This window comes from Corvus kubaryi, unplaced genomic scaffold, assembly GCF_017639235.1.
Source record: "Corvus kubaryi isolate FWS band 111438036 unplaced genomic scaffold, C.kubaryi_AGA036_p1.0 76, whole genome shotgun sequence".
Classification (NCBI taxonomy): domain Eukaryota; kingdom Metazoa; phylum Chordata; class Aves; order Passeriformes; family Corvidae; genus Corvus; species Corvus kubaryi.
In genome coordinates this window covers 3,120,176-3,144,897 of record NW_024582063.1, presented here as the reverse complement: position 1 = coordinate 3,144,897, position 24,722 = coordinate 3,120,176, and the positions used below count along the sequence as shown (strand labels likewise).

General features: G+C 41.5%; 1 protein-coding gene across 7 annotated transcripts in view; it reads left to right on the top strand.

The window, feature by feature from the left end:
• LOC121675863 (follicle-stimulating hormone receptor) overlaps window positions 1-24,722 on the top strand; it is a 217,195-nt gene that overhangs the window by 137,400 nt on the left and 55,073 nt on the right. For all 7 annotated transcript variants that reach the window (XM_042051671.1, XM_042051670.1, XM_042051668.1 and 4 more), the window contains exon 2: window positions 23,390-23,461. In XM_042051671.1, coding sequence (XP_041907605.1) covers window positions 23,409-23,461 — 53 coding nt within the window. In that variant the 5' untranslated portion in view covers window positions 23,390-23,408. The remainder of the gene's footprint in view (window positions 1-23,389; window positions 23,462-24,722) is intronic.

Genomic DNA, 24,722 nt, shown 5'->3' with positions numbered 1-24,722 from the left:
TTAGCAGTGAAATTTAAGTCATTAAAATGAAGCTTATTTCAAATTATAGGTCAGACTCAAGCATGGATTTCATGTAAGAGTATAGAAAATTATTTCTTCTAATCATCTTGCATACACCATAATAAGGAGCCCAATTTCTGCCTTTTACTCAGAAGTAATTTCTTTGATCTTGAGGGTCTAGGATCACAAAAGCTTGTGATTTGTTTACTTTTGCTCAGTGTTTTCCTCCAACTATCCTTAAGTCTTTCAGGAGCTCAGCCTGGAAGGTAGGGATGGTTCTTATCTCCCATTACCTTATCAAGCCACTTAGAATCACTTGCTCCTCGGTAGCTAGAGGAGAATTTACAGACTCTTATTCTGGGCAGAGGGAGATATGTGTCTGAGTGAAACGAAAACAGCCTCCAACCCAACTCAGCTGAATGAATCCTTGTTTTTCATAAGTATATTGAGCTTGCTGAGCCTCCCTCTTTGCCTGGACTAACTAAATAGTGCTGTATCCTTAAATGTAACTTACTCAGAGCCTCCTATAGACAGGTCAGCCCCTATTTTAAGCATATACCCACTGGGTGAGGTGCAGGCTGAAGCTTTCAGCTCTGCTCCCTCTCTTTTCCACTCAAGGATGCTATTACTAGTCAGCATTTTAACATATTTGCCTGGAAATTCTGTTTTGTGAATGTCTGTGGAGCATGATTCTGAGAATGGTCCCATTGACATAAAGTTTCCCCACATCCAGATGCATGAGGATGCACCTTCTGATATGAACCTTTGTCCAAATACATCCAGTTAATTGGAATTAATTTGTAAATATTTGGTAGTCAGGAATCTGTGAATCTTCAGTTGTTTTCCAAAAACACTATGTGCATAAACATGCAGTGGGGAAAATTTCCAAGTTTTCAGTGTTTGATTCATCTTTTGTTTGAGAGTGGAGCAAGGAGGGAATATGCTTTCAAATGAAGATCAGAAGTTTGGGGTTTTTTATTTGAAACAGTAGCATGCAATGAAGAACCAGATGGACTGTGTGAACACTGGAAAAGAAAGTGGTTCTTGTTTTCTCAGGAGAGTTTCTGGTGTCCTCTATTTATGTTCTAAACATAAAACTTCGGGGTATAATGGGGGACTTATAAAGACACTTTCCCTCCCCCTTGCCCCAAAACCAGGTCCTACCCCAAGAAGTGTGTGTACACACCTATGCATGTGCCCAGGGTGTCTGTGTTTAACTTCTTCCTCTGCCGGTTTGGTCCTGGGCGGAGAGGATGAGATTGGAAAACAGTGGCATGGATATACAGCCGTAACTCCTAAAATGGCTCAGGCTGAGGTGTGAGAGAGTAATAATGGAAGGAGGTACTGTCTGCCTGCCCTTTTTCCCTAAACCAGGAGCATGGGATGGGAAGAAGTGATATGTAGTTATGTGAGGTTGGTTTTCTTCACTGAAAAGGATCGTCACATAGGCAGGCTAAGAATTATAGTGGTTTTCTTTACACACCTTTGAAAGCCTTTTAATGGTGTCATATTCTGTGCTTAGAAATAATCCCTGGTGTAACACTCCTGCCTACCCTTGGCTTTGAGAGGTTTGGATTTCAGTGCTTACCTTCAGGTTAAGCTTTGATTTCTTTTATCACTTGTACCATCACATGGTATAAGCACATTAGGCTGTTGCCTTCAGTAGCCCAATAGGCATTTTTGAGGGCCAGACCCTTTGTAAAAGGGTATCCTATTCAGTGGGAAACATCATGCCTGTGAGAGCCACAGACATTCACCGAGGTAAGAAAGCACATCTGTCTCCAGTGGTGGAAGTGCCACCTGTGCTGCTTTCTCTGGCATCTCCAGCCTCTCCACAGCTTTAAAAAAAGGAACACAGATCAGCCAAACCCATTTTTTCCTTCTTGATAACTGGTGGAAAGCAGTCAATTCTGAAGAGTCTTTCCTTGGAGTCCAGTTTCCCAGCAAGAATTTTTATAGACACATAAATTTCTGAACAAGCAACGTGTAAGTAGAAGGGCTGTAAACCCATGGAAAGACAGCAGGTTGATGCTAAAAACCTTCTCTTGTCCCCAAAGTTTTCTTTGGCCAACAGAGCCGCTATGGAAATTTTTGCTTTTCATTTTTGGCAAGAGAAGAGTCATAAAAGAAGTACAGGCTGTGTTAGAAAATGACAGCAAACCAAGAAGTGCCTTGGCAGTACAGCTCTCTCTAGGTGGAATTACTGGTTGGGGAAATACTCGCTGCATCCGAATCCCACGAGCTGTAATTTCCTATCTGCAGTATATTGTTGCCATGGCAGATGAAGCCCAGACCTCATTCTCCAGTCCTTTGAAATCAGCATTAGTGGGCCCTGTGAGGGAATACCCTACAAGAAAATCCAGGGTCTGATTCTGCAGGCATTCGTACACATCCTAATTGCTTGCCCAAGCAGCTCCGCTGCTTCCCAGTGGGACGAATCGCAGGTGCAAAAGTACCTGTCTACATGTATTTGCAGATTCAGGACTTTGTGCTATTGCAGTAGACAGGAAACCACTGTGGGGAAAAATAAAATGGGCATTGAAAGCGCAAATCAAATAGGTAAAAAAAGTTTACATTTATTTTAAATTATTAGGGGAGATTTTAATTGTTTTAGTGGGTCACAGGGAATTGACAAGGTGTCTTAGGGCTCACAAGGTTTTCTATAAATATTAACAGATTTCACAACATTGATGTTAAGTATGTAAGTGTAATTTTATCCATTACAGTAACAGGAAAGCTATGAGTTGCAAAAGGCAAGCAATTTCCCAAGAGTACAGGGTTTAACCCAGTGGCTTAGTCCCACCTTATTCACCAGACTGTTCTCCTATGGCAATGCGTTTCCTTTTTCCAAATAGCAAACAAACAAAAAAAAATACCACTTGCATATTTCTATTTCTTTCTAATAACTCTTTCTTGGCAGAGAAAGTCATAACTCCACTATTTTTTAATGTCAAGCGAGGCATAAAGTTTCAGGGTTTTTTCCCTCAAATGCATTTTTATTGACTTGGTACATCTGCATCATCACCTTTTCCACTTTCTTCATTTCTGTACTTTTCTTGTATCAGTTTCTGTCACTGTATTAGAAGAGCAGCATTTCACAGTAGTGTTTCAGTCAGTAATTCAAAGACAGCTGAGGTGGAGATTTTTGTGAGTATTTCAATTATGGCTAACTGTTGTCTCTGTTATTGTCAGTAGGGCTGCCTAAGGAGCACTAATTGGAAGGTTTTCACCCGTTTATGAATTTAATTGCTTTCTGTATATTTCTCCTTAGTCAAAGACCTTCACAAATGCATGAACATTGGATCTACAGGAATTTTTTAATATATATTTACAATATTTGTTTGACCTCTATTTCTCTACATGTTATTGCTGTGTTATGGCACTGTGGCTGAGCACACTGCCTGGGCCCACACCCCAGAAATCACATTGGGTTTTGAACACTTTACCGTAGAAATTGGAGCATGTCCATCCAGAGCTTTACAGAGCACTGTACGGGCTGGATATCGAGACATGAGTGTCCATGAAGTTCCCACTGAGGAGTGCTTGCCCTTGGATGTACTGATGCCCTGGTCTGGTGGGGACAGCTTTGTAGCCTCAGGGCCGTGGACCAGCACCAGCTCAGGCTTCACCGTTTTGTTTGTCTGTCAGAGGTGTGGACACTGTCTGGAAGAGACACTCTGGCGGCACTGGAAATCAGGGAGACTGGGTCTTTGTTCAAGGCTTTGAAAGACTGCGGTTTTTTCACCCTCTGTGTCAGGCTGCCAGGAGCCGGCCTTGGTTCTAGGTGTGGATTCATCTCTTCAGTGTCCTCCAGGCTGAGTGCACACAGGGGTGGTTATCAGCTAAAATAGGCAATGAGGCAAGGGGTGCCTCAGAAGTTCCTGCTTGCGTCTCCTTGAAGATTTCCTGCATTCCAGAGAAAGCTTGTTAACCTCTGCTTTGGTGGGGTGGCAGACTGCTGTTTTTATTAGCCTGACTAGCTAGCTAGAGTGCATCTTTACAATGTCCACTGTATAAAGGAGTTTATAGATTCCTGTAAAATACCACATGCTGCTATCCTACTTTTATGAATAGCTTTGGGCTTCAGCCTATGTTGCATAGCAACACTCAGGGTTTTGTTAATCTGAACTCAAGTGATTCAGATTGTCTCTCAATCCTAAAAGCCCAAAAGTCCCAGAACCCTTGAGGTGAAAGATTATTGAAATAAGATGCCAACTGCTTTTCTAAAAATAGCCCAGAGATGGAAAAAGATGCACCCAGACTACATGGAGGTCGAAATTTCACCTTCAACATCAAGTATAGCAGCAGTGGAGGAGTTTCCATGGGTTTGAGTTCCTCCTACTGGAAGGTCTTTTTCCAACATCAGTATCGTATTTCAGCAGCTGCCTAATAGAAGCTACTGCCCATGCTTCCTCTGTCAGCTAGCCTAAGAGCATGCTTCCAAGCTATGCTTAGCTTGTGTGGTCATCTGAATGGTCTTCACCCTTGTTGATCTTATTGAAGAAGTGGTGGTGGAAAATACTTCCCAGAAAGAAAAAGGTGTCAAACCAATCACTAATCATTCCCTGCTATCTCAATGCTGAAATAGCAATACTCACTGAGAGGCTACTTCTGCCAGATAAAGGATAATCAGCTAAAACATCTGTGTGCCTTGGAAGATTACCCTTGAGTGAAGGAGATGGGAAAATCAAAAAGTATACACAAAGGCAGAAAATATTTTGGCTGTGGTTTTCTATCTTTTCAATGCTTCAATAGGATGAAAAAGAGGCTGAAATACTTAATTTCTTTTTTGCCTCTTTGACAATAAGACCAGTTTTCCTCAGGGTAACCAGCCCCCTGAGCTGGTAGACAGGAGTGGAAAGAAAATAGACCCTCTGTAATCCAGGAGAAAGTAATTCGTGACATACTGTGCCACCTAGAAACTCACAAGTCTATGGCACCAGATGTGATTCATCCAAAGGCACTGAAGGAGCTGCTGGAAGGGCTCACCAAGCCTCTCCCTATCATTTCCCATCAGTCCTGGTTAACCAGGGAAGTTCCAGACAGCTGGAGGTTGGATGATGTGACACCCATCCACAAGAAGGTCTGGAAGGAGGATCCAGGGAACTACAGGCCTGTCAGCCTGACCTCGGTGCCAGGGAAGGTCATGGAACAGATTATCCTGAGTGTGATCACAAATGCTCACAGTGTGAGCACATTCAGGGTAACTAAGGGATCAGGCCTAGTCAGCAGAGATTTAGGAAAGGCAGGTCCTGCCTGACCAGCCTGATCCTTTATGACCAGGTGACCCACCTAATGGATGAGGGAAAGCCTGTGCATATACTCTGCGTGGACTTCAGTACAGTCTTCAATGCTGTCTCCCACAGCATTCTTCTGGAAAAGCCATCAGACCACGCCTTGGACAGGTGCACTCTTGTCTGGGTTAAGAACTGGCTGAATGGCTGGACCCAGAGAGTGGTGGTGAATGGTGCCACATCCAGGAGGTGTCCAGTCACTAGTGGTGTCCCCCAGGGCTCAGTATTGGGGCCAGTCCTGTTCAATATCTTTATTGATGACCTGGATGAGGGGATCAAGGGCACCCTCGATCACAGATGGCACCAAGCTGGGTGGGAGTGTTGATCTGCTGGAGGGCAGAGGGATCTGGACAGGCAGGATAGATGGGCCAAGACCAACAGTATGAGGTTCAACAAGACTAAATGCTGAGTCCTGCTCTTAGACCACAACAACCCCCTGCAGTGCCACAAGCTGGGCAGAGTGGCTGGAAAACTGCCCAGCAGAAAGGACCTGGGGCTGCTGGTTGGCAGCGCTGAGCATGAGCCAGCTGTGCCCAGGTGGCCAAGAAAGCCGGTGGCATCCTGGCCTGGATCAGCAAGAGTGTGGCCAGCAGGGCCAGGGCAGTGATTGTCCCCCTGTACTCAACACTGGTGAGGCCACACCTTGAATGCTGTATCCAGTTCTGGGCCCCTCACTACAAGAAAGACATGGAGGGGCTGAAGAGACTCCAGAGAAGGGGAGTGGAGCTGGGGAAGGGTCTGGAGAGGGAGTCCAAAAGCAGAAGAGAATATTCTTTTAAACACTGCAGTCTTAGAAACAAAGCCCTAGGAAATAAACATCCTTTACAACTGTCAAACTCAGAGCAAATGTTCATTTTCTCATTGCCAAAAGCATTCCTTAATCTGAGAAAGTGAGAGAGAATGGCTGCTATGATACCTACTCTTTGAACAATCTATTTGCAAGAATAGATATGAATGTCACATTAAAAAAAAAAAAAAGTGGTTGGCTATTGAGGTGACATAATCAAAAGGGCTGAAATAACAAGCACTGAATCTAACCCAACAGGTTAAGGGGTATAAATTAGTGGCACGTTTTCTCGACAAAGTACTCAGCTACAAAATTCATGCATCCCCTCATTTTTTTGCCAGGCCAACTTGTCTTTGAAGCTTAAAATACTTTTTGCCGTGTGTCATAGGTTAGCAAGCGTAGTCCCGGAAGGGACGTCCTTGCTAAGGGGTGCTTACAGTTTCCTCTGGGAACTGACAGAACCTATCAGCTGGCCAGTTTGAATATGGACAATTCTCTAAGCCACTTAAAGTTGTGATCACCTCTGTGATCCACATTTAAGAATAGGCAAACTCCCCCTCCAAGCTCTCTCTCGTTTCCGGCACTGGGACAGGTGGCTGCGGGCCCCGTGTGGGGGCCAGCGGGCCCGGCCAGGCCCTGCTTGGGCCAGGCCGGGCCGGGCCACGGCCATCATGAAGCCATGGACCTGTTCCAGCCATGGAACCCCCCCCCACTGCCTTGCCGTGGGCAGCCGGAGCGGCTCGGCTCTCCCCCCTCTCCACTGCGATAAGAAAAATTCAACATTCCAGCTGCAAAGCTGCAAGGCCGAGGTGAGAGTAACCCTTTTATTGCTATGAAGAGCTGAAAACCTGAGGGAAGAGAGAGAGGAGATGCTTAAAGCTGAAATTCTGTTGTGAAGCTATGATATATCAGAGTATCCTGTTGTAATTTCATGAAGATATGGGGGGTGGAGTGTTCAACTCATGAGCAAAAGCACCTGCGCTGAGATAGGCAGATGCTGACGCAGCTGTAATTTCATGAGAAGTTTGGACAGGGAGAGATGAACCAGATGAGGACTTTTGCTCCAAACGGGAAAGGAGAAAACCTCAGTCCGTAGAGATGAACCAGATGAGGACTTTTGCTCCAAATGGGAAAGGAGAAAACCTCAGTTCCTAGAGATGCTCCCAGAGATAGTCCTAACGATGAAGATGATGAAGACCCTTTGCTCCCAGGGAAGGAGAAGGGCCTCTGTTTTTGTTTCTGAACGGCTCAACCTTAAAATTGTACCCCAGAAAACTTCAAGAGTGGACCCTCGAAAGCAGTTGCGGGAAAAGCTGCAAGTCGGGGGAAAGGACTCACACGCAGGCAGAGAGACTCCTCTTCCTAAATGGACTGAACAATATTTGGAAGTGGGTGGCTGTCTCGTTGTGATAATGTTTTCATAGCATGAGCAAGAAGAGACTTCTCTTTCTAAATGGACTGAACAAGGTTATTATGGAAGTGGTAAACAGACTGAACATCTTAAGGGTTGTCTTTTCACATTGTCAGTGGGAGAAGGGAGGAAGGTGGGGGGAGGAGGAGAGTTCTGAAGGTGGTATAATTTTTTTTCCTTCTTCTTTTAGGTCTGTTAATAAACTTCTTTATATTCTTTCAAGTTTGGTGCCTGTTTTGCATTTCTCCTAACTCTTATCTCACAGCAGATAAACAGTAATGAGTATTTTGGACCAAACCACTACACCGTGTAAAACAGAGCAAAAAGATAGGAGATTCCACAAGGAAGCTGCAATTAGAATAAAATAATGATGCAGACCTTTGAAATAAATCTGTGGGAAGACATAATGATTCTGGAAGGACAAGTGTGAAACTTTGCAGGGATGTTTCAGGTTCAGTGGCTAATGCTGACTGTCATATTTGCTTGCCCTTAAGCTACTAAACATGGTTAACCAAGCCTCTGCAGCAAATTCTATCAGCTAGATAAGATGTGCAGCACTTAATGTACGCTACGTTAGCTGATTGTGGATGTCGCCGCAGAAGAATGTGAGGCCAACTCATTTTTTTGTTACAAACTCTGATTGGGACAATTCCATCTCAGCATGAAGAGATTATCACTGCACCACTGATTGGTTAACCTGTGTTCCCGTTATTCAGGTTTCTCTGTGCAATAAAAGATCTGTCCGATACATATTGAAAAACCAGTGGAAGAATTCCTACTGATTTCCATTAGATGGTGTGGTAATATTGGGCCCAGTCTTTTACTGAATTGCTTTAGCACTTGGTCATCAGCACTGAAGTGTCACCTAACAGAAGCCAAGGAGTCATGGCAACCATTTTCTCACGTGACTCATGAATGAATTTTTACAATAGAATTAGAGCATTTTATGTTTACAGTACAATGAGAGAAAAAGCCAAGTTCTTAGACAATTTATACCCCTTTAATTGCCTTCTGTCACAGCAAGTTGTCATTGTTTTTAATTTAGTAGACGTCCGCAGACTGACAAGATGTGCTGTTTCATCCTTGCTGGAAATGTTGGTATGGTTCTTTTTGAAATTTCAATATGAAACATCAAAGAGGTGGAAGGAGAGCAGGGGTTTCAAGCACCCTGACATCCAGTACTGTATCTTATGTTTCCCTAACTCTCTCTGCAAGGTGAGCAGTTAAGACAAGCCAATGATCTGCAGCCCACCTAATTTGTTTTTCCATCATTTTCTTAAGTTGTCTTATGTGCAATAATCATTACAGTGTAAGTGACACTGCTGGGAAAATCAATTCTTCCTCACTGAATAGAAAATAAATTACACTACACTTGAATCATAATTGGTATTTTGTTTGTTTTGTTGGACTTGAAGTTAACCATTGAATACTTTGCCCAGGAAAGTTCTGTGTATTCTGGCAAAGGCACTGCTTGATATAAACATTAAGGAAACTACTTCTGATCGAAATGTAGTAAAAAATGCGTATGGATCTACACTGAATTTTCTGTCAGATGTTCAATATTATGTCCTTGAAGACTATAAAGTCTCTGAATATTTATTAGCAAGATGGAAGTCTATTCCAGATAGGCTTTGAACCATGCTCACCACTGGAGCATGTGAATGACTTTCAGTAGTACATCTGTCATATTATTACAAGATTACTATTCCTCTTCTGCTGTTTATCTATAATTCAACCACAACAATGAAAAAGACTCTCATGTGCTCTACGTGAGCACAAAGCCCACATAACTGATGCCAGCTTTTCAACCTGAGGATGAATGGGAGTTAGCAGAGGTTATCAGCACCTTGTGTTGTTCTCACACCTCTAGGGTGTTGTCCCATAGTGTGCCAAAAACCTCTTCAGTTTTACTGTATTTGATAAAATAAAGGTGGGACTGGTAGTTTGTACTTGCCTTAAATTTAACAAAAAGTTTTATTGGAGGGAGGAAAAAAACTAGCTGAGGGGGTGTTTAAGTGCTTTAATTTTCTATGTAGCATTTGTTCTTCAGAGCTGGTGCTCGGGGTGTTTAGGATATAACCCCTGTGATGAAATGGGAGCTCCTCAGTGACCTGGCCCCCTGTTAGTAAGACACTGCAGCTTCCCTGAAGCAAAGTCCCTTGGGGAAAAAAGAATCCAACAAAACAAACACAAAGCCTAAAGGGGTAAACAAGGTGCCTGTGTGCACCTATCCCATCCCATTGCCCAAAGCCTGATTGAAGTTAATGACACCTCCCTTGTTCTCCTCCAGTGGATAGTCCTTGGCTGAGCACTGGGGTTAGAGAGAACTTCTGAGTGTTCTCCAACACCCTTTCCTAACCTCCTGTGTGGAAAGACACTTTTCCAGCGATCTGACCAAGAATCTCTCCATCTGAGCATTAAATCCCATATATAATGCAGGATGCTTGGTGCTTGTTTATCTATTTAGTTCTGTCTTTCCTGTAATTTCCTGCATTAACCTTCAGGGAAAAAAAGGATTATTTTGGGGTTCTATTTATTATTTTGGAGTGGTTTTTTTTCCTTCTAGGGAAAAGAAAAGGGAGTATGTGTTTGTGTTTGGATAACCAGGAGTATTTTTGGTATCCAGCTCTGTGTGCAGCTGTTCTGGGAGAGATACTGAAAAGCTGCAAGTGGATTCTTTTGCCATCTTATCACATTCAGACAAGAGAAGACACCCCTTGGCTTATAACGTTAAGCTGCAGCCTTGATCGAATTGATCTGTGCTTTTGTTCTTCTTCATAATTTGAGCTATTGATTCTATTTATTAAAACTAATTTAAAAAACACAAGCCCTGAGTGCTCTGCTGTTCCAGATCAGGCTGCTCCGGGCAGTCTGATCTGAAGCTAATCCATTCACTGCTGATTTATTTTCACTCTGTTTTCAAGCAGAGTTCTGTTCTGTGTTTCATTTTTTTTTGTCCTCTGCTTCTCTCTGAGAAAAAAGGCATTTTGTTTCACACCTCCAGTGCAAGCAGGGGGGTTTAGATTCCTTTTTCTGATATATGAAGTGAACTCAGGAAAGTTTACCTGGCTCTTTTTCATGCAGGTTTTGTTCGGAAGGTAGCCCACTGTGTATTGTTCTCTGTTGTCTTAAATCAAAGCACTACCCTTATGCTAGAAAAAAAAGTATTTGCTTAAATGCACTCATCTTGCCATCTTGGAGTTCATGGGACTCACCATGTTCCTAAACTAAGGGCCAGCAGAGGACATCTTTTCCCTGTACTTCCCGGGAAGCACAGGTTTGTCTAAGGTCTGGCTGATAGTTCCTAAAAATAAATAGCTTTATTCAGCCTTCGAGAAATTGAATGAAGCCCTTATTATTACAAATAGATTAAAAGAAGAGCCTTAAGGAGATAGACACTTTTCAGCACCAAGCTGGCTTTGAGTTTCTAGGCAAAGATCAGGATTTAGTGATTTTGTGGTATTTTATTTATTGTCGATGCATTTTGTTAGTGATACTATTGGACCTTCTTTTCCCCAGTTTACCACAATTATTTAAATATTGAACCTCCAAATTCTTCAGCTGGTTCAAAGCTCTCTGAGTGCCCTGCTTGTGCAGGGACTGCATATTTTTCCTACTGCATCTTTCAGTGTTTGCTGCTGTAAGGTATTCTTTCCACAGTAAAAAAAAACCCTCATAGTCAGTTCCTAATTTATCCTGAGGTCTACTTGGTCATTCTCACAGTCTAAAGCCTGCAATTTCTTTTGCAGTATGCCAGAACTATCAGCTGGAATCAATCAGGCAAAACATAAGCCTTGATATTGTCATGAAGCAAACAGGAACAAGGTAATATAGAGTAATATCCTCTGAAGCCTTGGTCTGGTTTTGAAAACACGGCGCTTCACTTCAGAATCAATATGGGCACAGAAAGATGAAGTCAGTGTTGCTGAATATTTCTTTGTAGGTTAGAAATGCCCTATGAAGTGCATTAGGAAGGCATCTTTGTTTTGACTTGAGAGCCACAGGTAGATTATTGATGGGATAATTTAAGCAAAACCACAGTTGTTCAGGTACAGCAAGAAAGAAACTCCCCACAGCTTGTTTACCATGTGATCTTGCCCCAAACCTTCACAGAGATATTGTATAGCCCAGAAAGCGTCTTCTGCAAGGGGTCAACAACCCAAATTTGACCCATCAGCTCCAGCTAAGACCATGCTATTCCCAGTTTCCACTTCCTTGCCCCCAGGTCTCCAGGCAGGGTTACCGCCCAGCAAAGGCAGATCATGGTAAGTTTTTCCTTCTGTAGGAAGGGCCCCCTCCTTTGCCTGCTCTGTCCCTGCAATATCAGCTATGGCTGTGACTCAAGTACCCTGTGCACAACAGGGATTCTTAGGAGCTGCTAAGGGTAGCTTAAGAATTGGGTACGTTTTTAAGATACATTATCACAATACTTCTCCTCCAAATAATTCCAGCCCAGGGGGTTGCCTGGAATTTGCGTTGGAATCAGTCCTTGCCCACCCTCTCCAGGACTTCTGTGGACCTCTAGCATCCCTTTAAGCTTTCCATGCCAAACAGTCCCAGCCAAATTGGTCATTCCTCTTACAAAAGCCATATCATGTCTTTGGTCAGCATTAGTGCCCTCCTCTTTACTTTTCCCAGTACTCAAATACCCTTTTTGAGATGGAAGGGGTCAGAACTGCACCCTCTGTTTTTACAGTAGAGAAGGGAGAGGAAGGTTTTGGAAAACGAGTGCAGCAAACAAGTGACACAAAACCCTTAAGCCTTTAGAATATTAAGAGGCTCAGTTTGCCTTCTAGTCCGCCTCCCAAAAAGGGCCTGGGAGAAGAGTAAGGGACAACCTGAGACTTTGCAGTGGCAGTTCAACATGCCTGATTTTAGAAAGATTATCAAAATGACCTAGGAAAAAAGTTTGTGGTGAGCTGAAACATTCTTTTAATACTTTCATTATTAAAGAATGCTGAAGTGTTCTTGTCACATTTATTTTTGGTAGTGTCTTGTGGAGCCAATTCCATGCAATGAAACAGGAGTCTGAATGACGTGCTGAAAACACTAAATCGTATCAGTGCCACATCCACATGCCTTTTTTTACCCAGTCTTATGCAAGGAGATGCATATCACAGTCATTTAGAGACAGTCAACTGAAGAAAGATGATGGAAGGGTGTGTAGGAAGGGGGCAGAAGTCTCATCCACTGAGGTTGGATGTTGCAAAGAATATATTTTCCCAGGCATAACTGCTAAGCTCTTTCTTAGAGGTCTTCCAGCTGTGCCATGAGCAGGTCAAGTTTCTGCCATCTGTATTTCACTCTTCTATCACCCTTTTTAGGAGGACCATGTATGTTTATTATTTTTAAGTGCTCCACAGAGGGTTCAGGTTTGAGAAGTACTCTAAAGGTGAGAGCACAAAGCACGTCTTTATTCTGAACACAACCTAGCATTTCAGTTGCCAGTGTGGTCAAGGTGGCCTCTTTCTGAAACAATAATACTCACTTTCAAATGCAGTAAAGATCCATGCTTGACACCAGTGCAGGCTTTATCCTGTGTATTACTGAGAAGAGATCTTTCAGTCTTAAAGGAAATAGTACAGTTAGTATTTTTAAGGATAGTGCTACGCTAGTCAGGAGCATCATTTTAATATGTGAAAATAAATCCATGGCTAATGGAAGGTAGATAGATACATTCAGCTTTTTGCAGTGGCAAGGTAATTCTTCCTAAAACAATAGGAAAATGTAATTATTTATTTGGTTTTGTACAAGGAGAAGTAGGGAGAATTCCTTGCTTTTTCATTCCCTATCAAATTGGTGATGTCTGTGGGGAAGAGACCTCAATAACAGAGAAGGACTGTGAGGGAGAAGAGATACTCTCAGGAGAGTGCAGGACAATATTGGAAGAGTCCAGGCACCTGCAATTGATATCCCTGTGATTGTTTCCCTCAGCAATGTCCAAGAGATGAGCTGAGAAGAGTTCTTGACGTGGGAGCTCTGTGACTAGGAAGAGGACCAGTGATATGGGAATGTGTGGTGAGCAGGGGCAGTGAACAGGAATGTTTACAGGACTTGAATAAAATGTGCAAAGTGCCTTAAAGTGTGAGGACTCTGAGCTCTTTTACATTTACAGGAGCCTGTTGCTCACGTTAATCTCATGGGTACTCCCATTCTCAATGTGCTTTGTGGTTCACCCCCTTGCACATGCAGCAGCAATTCCAGAAGCCAGCTTTTGTTCCCCTGAAAGAGTCAGCAGAGGAAGGCATGACCAGAGATTTCCTTTTTTGCATGTTGCTGGAGTGACTGAAGTTGGGGATTTTTCCCCTTTGTCACTCTTAGTGTTACTTCAAAACGTGAGTATTTAAAATTTAAATGTGTACTTCAGTATGTAAAAAGAAGTGAATTCTCCACTTGCCACCATGGGGGAGAAGCAGGAATGTGTGGCACATTTCTGTATTTCAGGACAGCTGTGTTAGCACAAGTCTAGCCGGTGCCCTGGGACGAGCAGCATAGGTGCTGTTTGCCTCTGGGACCCCTCCTTCCAGAGAGGCTGTTTTCCAAGAATTCCAGCTGAATTAGTTGTGTTTGACACTCTCGCTGCTCTTTGGAAAATACAGCACGTATTAGATAGCAGAGAGAATATTTACTTTTGCTAAGCTTGTATTCAGATACAGAGGAAAGAGGAGTACAATCAAGTCTCTAAGTGCTGTTTCTTAAATAGTTTCTGACTGCTCTGGCATTGGGAGTATCTGATATCTCATTACAACTTCAAACAAGCCTTTGCATGTATCCAAATTAATCCAAATATTTGCTGGGGACTCTGTTACTTATTAGACTGTGTGCAAATTAGGGAATGTAACAGTGAGTGTCTTTCTTTTTATTTTGTTAATATTCTGGGATATTTCAGCTGTGTCTCATTAAGCAGGATAGGTATAGTGCCTATGATGATATGGAGGAGAAAGGAGATAAAAAGCACTCTAGCTGTTTCTAATGAATTTGTCAAGATAAATTGACACAGGTGAGTTATTTGGTGTTTTGCTATCCAGTGATGGTTCAGCAAGAAGTTTTGCAGAAAAGCTTACTTTTTCTCTTACCTTTCCTAAGGCATCCAACACAGAACTTAAGGGATTTTGTCCCTGGAGAATTTGTCTCAGTCAATAAAAATAGCACCATGCCAACATGGAAAGTCCCAAAGTCTTAGAGTTTGAAACACTACACACAAAGGACACTTATCACCTTTCTGGTACGACCTCAGACGATGAACAAACCACTGTTCTCTCCCTGCTGATCTTTTATGACACATTCTTGGGACAGGAAAAGAGTCTAAGTGACTGGCTGTGTGTGAGCAGGATGGCTATTCCTGCACTGAATCAAAAGCGGGGGAAGAAAGTTTTGAAGACAATACCTAAAAAGCCTCCCATCTGGTTAGACTGTGGACATTTTCCAGAACCCTATTTGCCTTGACAAGTTGCCTGTGGGAAAGAACACAAAGTAAAACATTCTTTTTGCAAGAACAAAATACCCAGTACTTGTACAATGCTCCTTTTGTTAGGAAAATATGCAGAGATATTAATATAAATAGATGTAACGCCAAGAGTGTGCTCAGAGTGAATGAATTTTTAATGGCTCCTCCTCACCATAAAGATGGTTCCAGATATCAAGGTCAGATTTTAAGGAAGTTGTACATTCATCACATGCTGTACATTTCTCAAAGGCCCCTGTGAGTAAGCTGTGAGTAACGAGGACATGCTCTTCTAAAAGTAGCATAGTATCTTACAGGATAATCAATACTAATAAAAGTATAGCTATTTGTAAAAATAAAGCAATCACTATTTCCTGGCTCTCTGTAACCAAGATGGGATAACTTCTTTCACTTGTGTTATTTATCTTGCACAGAACACTTTTCACAGCATGCCTTTGACATTAATAGAAGCAATATTAACTGTGCTTTCAAGCTTACTGCTGGCCTTTTTTGTGGGTAACTCATTCCAAGCAGTTAAACTCTTCCCAGGTGCGAACATGATAACTGTGATTCTGCTCAGAGGCCTAAAGAGGACTTGTTTGTTGCCATTTGTGCTCTGCAGCAAACCCCTTGTCTCTGTGCATGCATACTGTAGAGGAATCCAGAGCTCCAGCTTTGCTTTGCTAGAGCTCTGAGTAAGCTTAAAGAAGGGAGGAGATCCTTCCTGCCAAGAGAGCATTGCTTTGCCTGCTTCACCTAATGTCATTTGTGTTTGTGACATATCTTGTGCGCTACTGCTACTTGCACATAAATCTGCAACAAAATTGTTTTTCAGGGACTTTACAAAATGCCTTAACACACACAGGCAGCTGGTCTGAATGGTCACTACTCTAGTGCCTCTCCAGCTTTGCCTCAGTGTAAGGTCAACCCAACCTAAATACACTGAAATAACTTCAATAAGTGTAGACCATTAAATATCTCAGAACAGGTAAAAGTCTGTTTCCTGACTGGGAGCTTTGCCATCTTCTATTTTTTTCTGTTCTTCCATATCCAGATTCCTCCCACCCTATTCGAGTAGAGCTATTTAAAAGCATCTTGGAGCTTTATTTTTAACTGGCTGCACGTGTGACCTCAGAAGGAAGCTATCTGCTGCACCGTGGGGAGATGTAGCAGTGCTACTGAGGACAGCGTGTGCTTTGTCCAGGAATGAAAAGGGTATCAGTGCTGAGACTAAACATGCCATGGCTTTGGAAAACTAAGTCAGGGAGGAGGGAGAGTAAGTTTTACAAGCCCTTTGCTTGACCACTTTTACAGTCTTTTAGATGCTTGGTTGTTTTTTTATTCTCACAACAGTTTTCTGTCCTTCCTCATCTCTCCTTATCAACTGCTAGCTGCCTAGGGGCACTGTGTGCGATTAATTAGCTGACCTAAGCAAGGTCCTCAGGGAAAAACAAATCCCACAGCAAATGTGCTGTGTGCCTGTGGGAGCAGCATCACAGCTCTGCTGGGGAAACAGGCATGTTGTTATCCATGCTATGGTGGTGTGGGCGCTCTGCAAGTGCAATGCCAACAGGACATTGGGGGTGCGATCTTGAAATGTTTCCCTGCAGCTTTTTGTGGCTGGGGGGCATTATTATATTGGGTAAGTGTTAACTAAATTTAGAATAGGAATGCAATCAGTACTGTTAATTATCCTTTTAATCTAATTCCAAAAAGAAAAGGAAATTGATTTTTATGGGAGGCCACTGATAAAGATTAAGAAGTGATTCTTCATCAGCTGCTGCGCTTACTGCGTTTTAGATTCAGACCTGCAAAGCAGACAGACATCACTAATAACTTTATCATCACAGTGCTAATTGTATTTACTTTGTCTGTACAATACCTTAATAGCTCACAAACCAAAATACTTTCTTTCTCATAGGTTCCCTTTACATCACTCCCAGACCTGAAGAGATTCCCAAGTAGCAAGAAAGGGAGGACACGTTCCCTCCCAGATTAACCCTACATTTTTCAGTCAGATAAAAGAACGGTTTTCCCTTGTGTTGCTGAGCATGATGTTCTTATAGGATATGGAATATCATATAACCCTGGTTATCATATCATAACCCTGGTTAGTTTGGGTCACCTGCCCAATGCCCACACCCCAGATCCCTGGCTCTTCATTGCAGGGGGCAAAGTGAGAAACAGGCGGCCTCGATTCTGTACATGGGTCAGCAAAAGCTGCAAGATCAGTGTGTTACTAGTTTGGGCCAAAGTCTAAACCACAGCACCATATGAGCTGTCCTGAAGAAAATTAACTCTCTCCTAGTCACACCCAGTCCAGCCTGAAAGACAGGGGGGATCTCTATTTTCTGTCTTCTTCATTCTGCATTCTTCAAATGCGCATTGCCTAGATTTTCCTTGGAATGCTGACCTTTACCAGCTTTTATCGTCCTACAACAGGAATAAACCAGCTGCATGGCCTAGATAACTCCTTTCTCAAGCATTTAAAAGGGATGAGCAGCTGACTTAAGCACATTAGGTGGATGCAGCGATCAGACGCTTCAATCCAGATTGTGCATGTTAGCAAGGGATTACGGTCTTTCTCTCATAAATCCATTTACATGTGTGGGAAGTTGGGCCTCTCAGACTCTCAAACCCGTGGATCATGTTCAGTTGAACAAATGAATTGCAAAGCTCTTCCTCCATTATTCAAGTGTGCCTGTGCTATCAGGGTCCACTCTTTGAAATGAATCTGTAGTTAGATGAATAGTCATTATTAGAAAAAGACTCTCCTTGGCTTTGGTTTTCTCTTAAGATAATGCCATATCTCTCTGAAAAGACGAGCCAGCAGGATGGTGGGAGATGGTTTTTTTGTCGCTGCCTGTGCCATTCCTCATGATCCTGCTTTACTCAGCTTTATGAAGTCCCTGCTTCAGGATCCCACGGAATCGAGGTGACTAATACAAATCTTTCCCCATTCTTAAATTAAAGCCTCATGAGTGTTGAAAATAGCTTAGCAGCATGATATGAGTGCTCTCTAAAGACTTTAAATCCAAAAAGCAAATAAACCCAAGCTTTTTGAATTTAGATTGATGGTTTTTGAAGCCTAGTATTTTAGCATCCAATTTGTGAGTCTTGTACTCCTCTCTGCATGCTGTTAGGAAAGGGACAACACAGCTTTGTCTGAAAGCACCTACAACCTACTTAATAGATTCCAGAGATTTTCCACTTAGGCAACTGATTAGGAAAAACACTTTAGTGTTCACAAATATCTACGTATGCCCCTTCCCAGTGAGATGCTCACTAGATCCAGACCCTAGTCACAGTGAAGTCATATGACAGTGTGAACCCATTTCAGTGAGCTGGAGGCTTACAAATGTTCTTCATAAATTTAAATTAAATCGCATTTAGCTCTAAGGAATCTCGTGATTCATTCTAGTGAGAATTAGGGCAGAAGTTTCAGGCCAAAGTGACACAGATCAATTGATTTACACCATCTGGGATGTGGTCTGCAGTATCTGTCTCCCATTACTGCATTAAAAGAAAAATAGTCCTTCACTGTTGTATTGACTAATCAAGCAAAAACAGGGGGGGAAAAAACCCACCAGGGTGCAGGATCTTGTTGATTTGTGCATTTAATCAAGAGCACATTAAATAGGTCATAGAATCATTTTGTCTTCCCCTCATGTAAAGCAAAAATTCATTTGTTGCTTGTGCTGGAACCTCCAGCACATCTCCAAAGCAAGAAGCAAAAACAAAGGAACAACAAAGAAACAATCAAAAAGAATTACAGAGAGTAAATTAAATTTCACTGTAAATCTTTTTTTGACAAAATGCACATTGCTGCAGAGGATTAGAAGGTGATAGCATCAGTCTATTAGCTCAGAGATTAAAGTAAAAATGTTCTTCAAAATCCTATCACATTTATTTCTTTGGAACCAAAGCTGGTGATTTAGCATTATGGTCACTGAATATTTTTGGCTTTTTATTTTATTTTCCTTTGGTCTTTAAGTTGTAAAGTTTATAGTGTCTGCTTGATATAGTTCATTTTAACGTCAAGAATTTGCAATTTACATGAGGCAGGGAAGATAATTCTACAATGCACACACTTTTCTGATTAACTGTGTGTGACTTAAGTAGATCTGAGAAATGAGTTTTAAAGAGTGTTTTGAAAGACCTAAATTCAGCCAGGCTTTATGATGCAGACCTTTTTTTTTTTTTTTTTTTTTTTTAAGCAGTCTGATTTCTGATAATCAGTGCAGTTCTTTGTTGTGCAAGGTTATTAGGTTATTGCCAGTGGCAAGGGGAGGCCTTTGCCAAGGAAGGGGGCTGGGAGGAGGGGACACCAAAGCAATGTGGGAGCAAGTTCTGGCGGAAAATTTATGCCAAAGAGCACCTTAATAATCGTTCAAGAAAAACTTGTGGAACCAGGGTCTGAGAATTCATTTGATGAATATGTAAAACACACCATTCTGCACATAAATGGCTAACTTCCCAAACACAGTGTAGTTACATTGGTTTCACTTCACAGGTTTCCCTTGCACTTTTTTTCAGAGACAATTAGGAGAAATGACCTGTATAGGTCCACTTTTTTCATCTTCTAATTTAACAAGTCTTTTTAATCACCCATACCTTGAGCACCAGATATTTGAATAATGACATCCAGTCCTCCATCCTTTCATGATGAGGTCGATCTCCTTTCTGTCACTGGAATCGTGTGGGGCTGGATGAAAGAACATTAATTTTTCTGGAGATTTTTTCCTTCGTGTCTTATACTCTGCCTGTCTGAACTACTTCAGCTGAAGAAGACTCTATTTTAAGAAAAGATCAATAAATCTCTTCATAACTGGAAATGTTAGAGGGTTATTCAAGAACATTTTAGCAGTGCCTGCTAATTTCTGTTCTTTGTGTCATGTCCTCTATAGGCTTTGAGATTAATTTGGCACTGTGATATTTCTCTTATACTGGACACAGCCATACAGAAACAAGATGTATTTTTATTGTTTGTTCTTCATAGTGATATCAAGTGCAAGTCATCTGTGTCAGTGGCTTCATATCAAATGAGACCCCAATCTTTTAAATAACCAGGTTGAGATGTCTCTGTATAAATAAACAGGTCTATATGAGATAGTTCTGCCCTAGTCCTGACTGGTCTAGCTTCAAGCAGAAACATTTTTTTAGTAGCTTCATAATAGAGGAGTTTACTCACACTCATTCATGAGATAAACAAAAATGATATAATAAAGAGACATATAAAACAATTAAAAGTGAAAAATGGAAAAAAGCTGTGGGAATTTTGCATGCTCAGTCCAGAGAAATATAGAGAGTGTGGTTGTAAAACTGGAGCAGACAGCTTCAGTTCCTACCAATAAACTCCTCAGCAATCTCCTTCAACAGATATTTAAGTCAGGATTTAGAAACCTCTCCTGGATATCAGGGCATGTATTGAAGCTATGTATTGACTTGAATCTATCCTTTTACATGGTGAGTAACAATAGTTAATATTGCCATTTTTCTATTCCCAGCTGTTCACACAATGCAGGATAACCATGTGATTACCTGGGGCTTGTTCCCTTTTCCCATGCTTCCTGCTCTGTCATTTGTTAAGTTTTTGATGGTTCCAACACTGGAGTCCTTTCTAGGACTTTCTCATGCCTTGTGTTGGGCATCTGGCTCTAGGTTTTCAATTCCACACCATTCACTGAATGTTTAGGCCTTTCAGTGCTTTCCTTGCTGTTACCTAAGTGCCAACATAAATTTTTAGGACCAAATACTGCATCTCGCTCTTAAGTACACATTTTTTAAAGGAAGCTTTTGTTTACTTGCTTCTCTTGACATGAAACATGCTTTAGCAAAGGTGGGCTGTATTCATTTATTTGGCCCTAAAATAGTGCCAGAAACAAAACCAAGGAAATGCTTTCCATTTATTTTCTCCGTGTACCTCAGAAAGAATGGGTACTGCACAGCCAGTATCTCAAGTTAAGCACACATTGATTCTTGGAGACTAATTGGTGAGATTTATTGACAGTAGAGAATTTGGCTAGTTATAATAGATTCCTATTCATTATACAGTTGATAATTCAAGGAGTAGCTCATTCTAATTTTCACTGTTAGTTATGCCTTTAAGTCTGACTTTATATAGCTCACACAGAGACGTTTAAAAACAATTAACCTTAATTTTTTTAAGTGGAATATGAGATTTCAGCTATTAAACTTCAATTCTGTTTTAATTGCTCCAGGGCATTAGACACATGGATCCTGAATTCCGGCACCTTATTAACACAGGACCCAAGGTCTGATTTTTAGTTCTATGCAGATGTGGCTTTTCTCATATCGCTAACCCCATCTATGAATGAAGTTCCCTTCTTTTCATTAGTTTCTGTATCAGACTGTAATTTCTTGTTGTGGTGAAGCATGGCGTAGGCCAGCATTTAATTAAAAATTGCAAATGTCCCTGTGACCTACGCCTGCAGAGAGAGGATTCATTTTAGCACACTGCCATAAAAAAATGATAGGTGGCTTTTCAGACAAAGCCCTTTTTCTAGGGCCCAGAAATTAGGCGTGCATTTCTACAAAGCAGAGTTTGAGAGAGATTTCAAAGCAGATGAAAGTTAAAGGGTTTCCTGATGGTTCAGCTTTGTAGCACTAAGCCTGCTGGGTGTTCTGCAAGGATCCATTGTACCCATCCACTCTGAAAGCACAGCCGCAGCTTTGCATGCATTACACCAGCCCTGTTTTCAGTCGGGTTTCACAAATTGCCTAATCCAGGTTAGGCCTTTTCTGGAAGCTCTTTTATCCTTCTAACATTTGCATAATGATCTCAATACTGTAATTCTTGTGTGACAGTGTGTTGAAGCTCTTTCTGATTTACATTAATGATAGCATAAGAATAATGAAATACCAAATTGACTTCATCGTCTTTCAGGACTGAGAATACCATAAATTTCAGTGTTTAAAAAGGTGTGGGACCAAGTTCAGTCCTGGCATAATCACAGTAACATCTCTAGAACTAGGTGAGGTGTGCATTGACTTCGTCCTGCTTAAGTAAATATTAACTCATGAGGGGGTAGATTCTACTAAAGACCTACAATTAAAAAATGGGAACATGTCACATTGGTACTCTGACAGAATAATAGGTTTTCCCCCTAAAACTTTGATTAAAGCATTACAATCTTGCATGAAAATTCTCAGCTAATCATCTGAAATAAAACATAGATGAGGATTGAATGAACACTTTATGTGAATGCTAAGAAAGTCAGTCTCTAGTTTTGAGGTGTTGTGTTAAAATTTTCAGGACTGCACAGCAGGCTCTGTTCCCATTCCTGTTCTCCTGCAGACCTTACAATGAGACAGCTTTTGAGCTGAAAGGTGATCCCAGCCATGCAAAACCAGTTCTGAGATGATGAAAATTTGGAGTGGTCTGGCAGATATGTTCATTGAAAAAAAGACTTACATGGTAATTCAGAAAAAATTCATTCCCATTTCCATGGAAATATAGACTAAGAAACTGAATCACAGGATGTGATCTTTGTATGTAATGCATTCATGTATGTAACTTGGGTGGGGTTTTTTTCTTTGAAAAAGAACAAAACATTTTTAACAACTGTCTCTCAATCCAACCAGTATTATCTGATGTCTTGTGATGAGCATGTCGTGTTAATATATGCACTTGTTTGTGCTCACTTCTTATCAATGATTAAATGTGTGAAAGAAAACAATTATGCAGATAACACCTTATTTCTCCAAGGAGTAGTAGAAACCCTATGTATCATTTGCTGAGTGCCATCAGAAGATTTCTAGTCCTCTTTGTTTATTGTGATTAAAGGAGATGACTCCAGGTTAACAAAAAGGCTTATGTGGTATTTCAAATGGGCTTTCTTCTTTCATAAAGCATTTTCTGTGACCTTTAAAAATGATAAAAATGTTGTCCTCGTGCACGTATGATCGAGTATTCCAAAGTCCCAATTGTGTGGCACATTATGAACTAATTAGAAGAGAGACTGTGAGAAGCCAAAAGGTTATTAAAGTTGCAATGATGGGAGACAGTAGCTGACTCCTTAAACTATCTGTGTATCCTGGATGAGCATGGATGGACCACTTTACAGCCTTGACTAAGCACCTCATCCCCGTCTGGCTCCACAGGGCTACTTCATCCTGCTCTTGAGCATCACTCAAAAGAGCTGTAGAGATGAGAAAGATTCTGTTCCCTCCCAGCAAACAGAGAAGTTGCAATTCTGGATTTCTTCCTGGAGCAAATAAGGAAATGGCAACCACTAATGGATGCTTTTTCCCCTGAGGAGCCCCAGTGCTGTGCTGTAATTTTGGATGTTACAGCTGCATTTAGACACCAAAGCCTTCAGCCCACAGACCATCCTTGTGCCTGTGAGAAAGGCCTCTCCTGTGCTGGCAAAGTTACTGTGTAGTCCTGTGCTGTGAATAGTAACTAATCACCCCATTTTCTCTATTTTCAGGAGGTTTTTCCTCACCAAGATGAGAGTCATTCCCAAAGGAGCTTTCGCAGGACTTGTTGACCTAGAGAAAATGTACGTATTGTGTCAATATTTACTAGGAAACAACTATTTTACTCCAAGCAGCACTTTCTGATTGCAGCTCCTCTTACAGCCTGTGAGCAAGCCCCTATCGCTGAGCTTCATATAGTTTTCTTTCTGTTTAAAGAAAAAATGGAATGTTTTTTTATTGACACCATGTTCCAGAACAATGTTGTCATAAATACATTTTCATATCAGCAATCGGGCAGTCTTCAGTCAAAGGGCTGGTTGAGCATGGAGTGTCGTTGCAGTTAATAAATACACTGCCATAGCAGAAGATCATAGGAAACTGGTTATTTTGAGAGTTTTAGAATGAAGCTGTGGAAAGAGCTCCTGTTGTTAATAGGTCAGCCAATTCTCTTTTGACTAATGAATAAATAGGATTGTTTTGTGCATGTTCAGAGGCAGCTGGCAGGATGTGTGAGAGAAGTTTCTTACAGGTGATAGATCCAAAAGTCTTAGTACACAAAGAGTGTAAGCAGCTCGTTTCTGTGAATTTTAGTGATCAGCCTGGAGATACTATTACGAGCACCTTTGATGAACAGATGTATCTTACATTCATTAGTATGTTATTGTGGAGGTATTGCAGCTCCACCACTAGAAGGGAACACCCGTAGTAACACATCTCCTCTTTAACAACAGAAAATCTATGGCTTAGCTGGTGCCAGCACCAGAAATTATAACACTCACTGTCCAACCTGAACTATTCTGCCTCGTGTATGATTTTTCTGAAATATTTCATATATGGGCAAATCACAACATTTTGCTTAGAAACAGAACAGCACTTGCACCCTGACAGGAGACGATCACAAACAGGCTGTTCACTCAACAGGAGTCTGAGTGGGAGTGGGGAAATGTGTTTAAAATGCAGTACCTTTTTCAGTGCTGTGTGTGTAATGGCAAAACTCCAAAGGACATTTCTCTGCATTATTTCTACCCTTCTCCCTTGTACTCTTGCATGAATAAGGGATTTAGCAACAAGGTGGTGAGTTCTGCAGGGTTCATTTTAGCCTAGTCCTTAGGGAAAATCATTGAGCACTTTGGACTGTGAAGTGGGTTGCAAAGTGCATTGCAAACTGCTTCTGTTATCTTTAATTACTCAGAAACCATATGTTAGATGTGTATGAAGACATTGCATAGGATGTCTCTAAGTGGTGGTTTATTGTTAACCAAAAAACTTATATATGGAGATGGGCTCAATTTGAAAATACATCCATCTACAAGTAGTACATGGAGGAGAAATGGGGACAGTCAG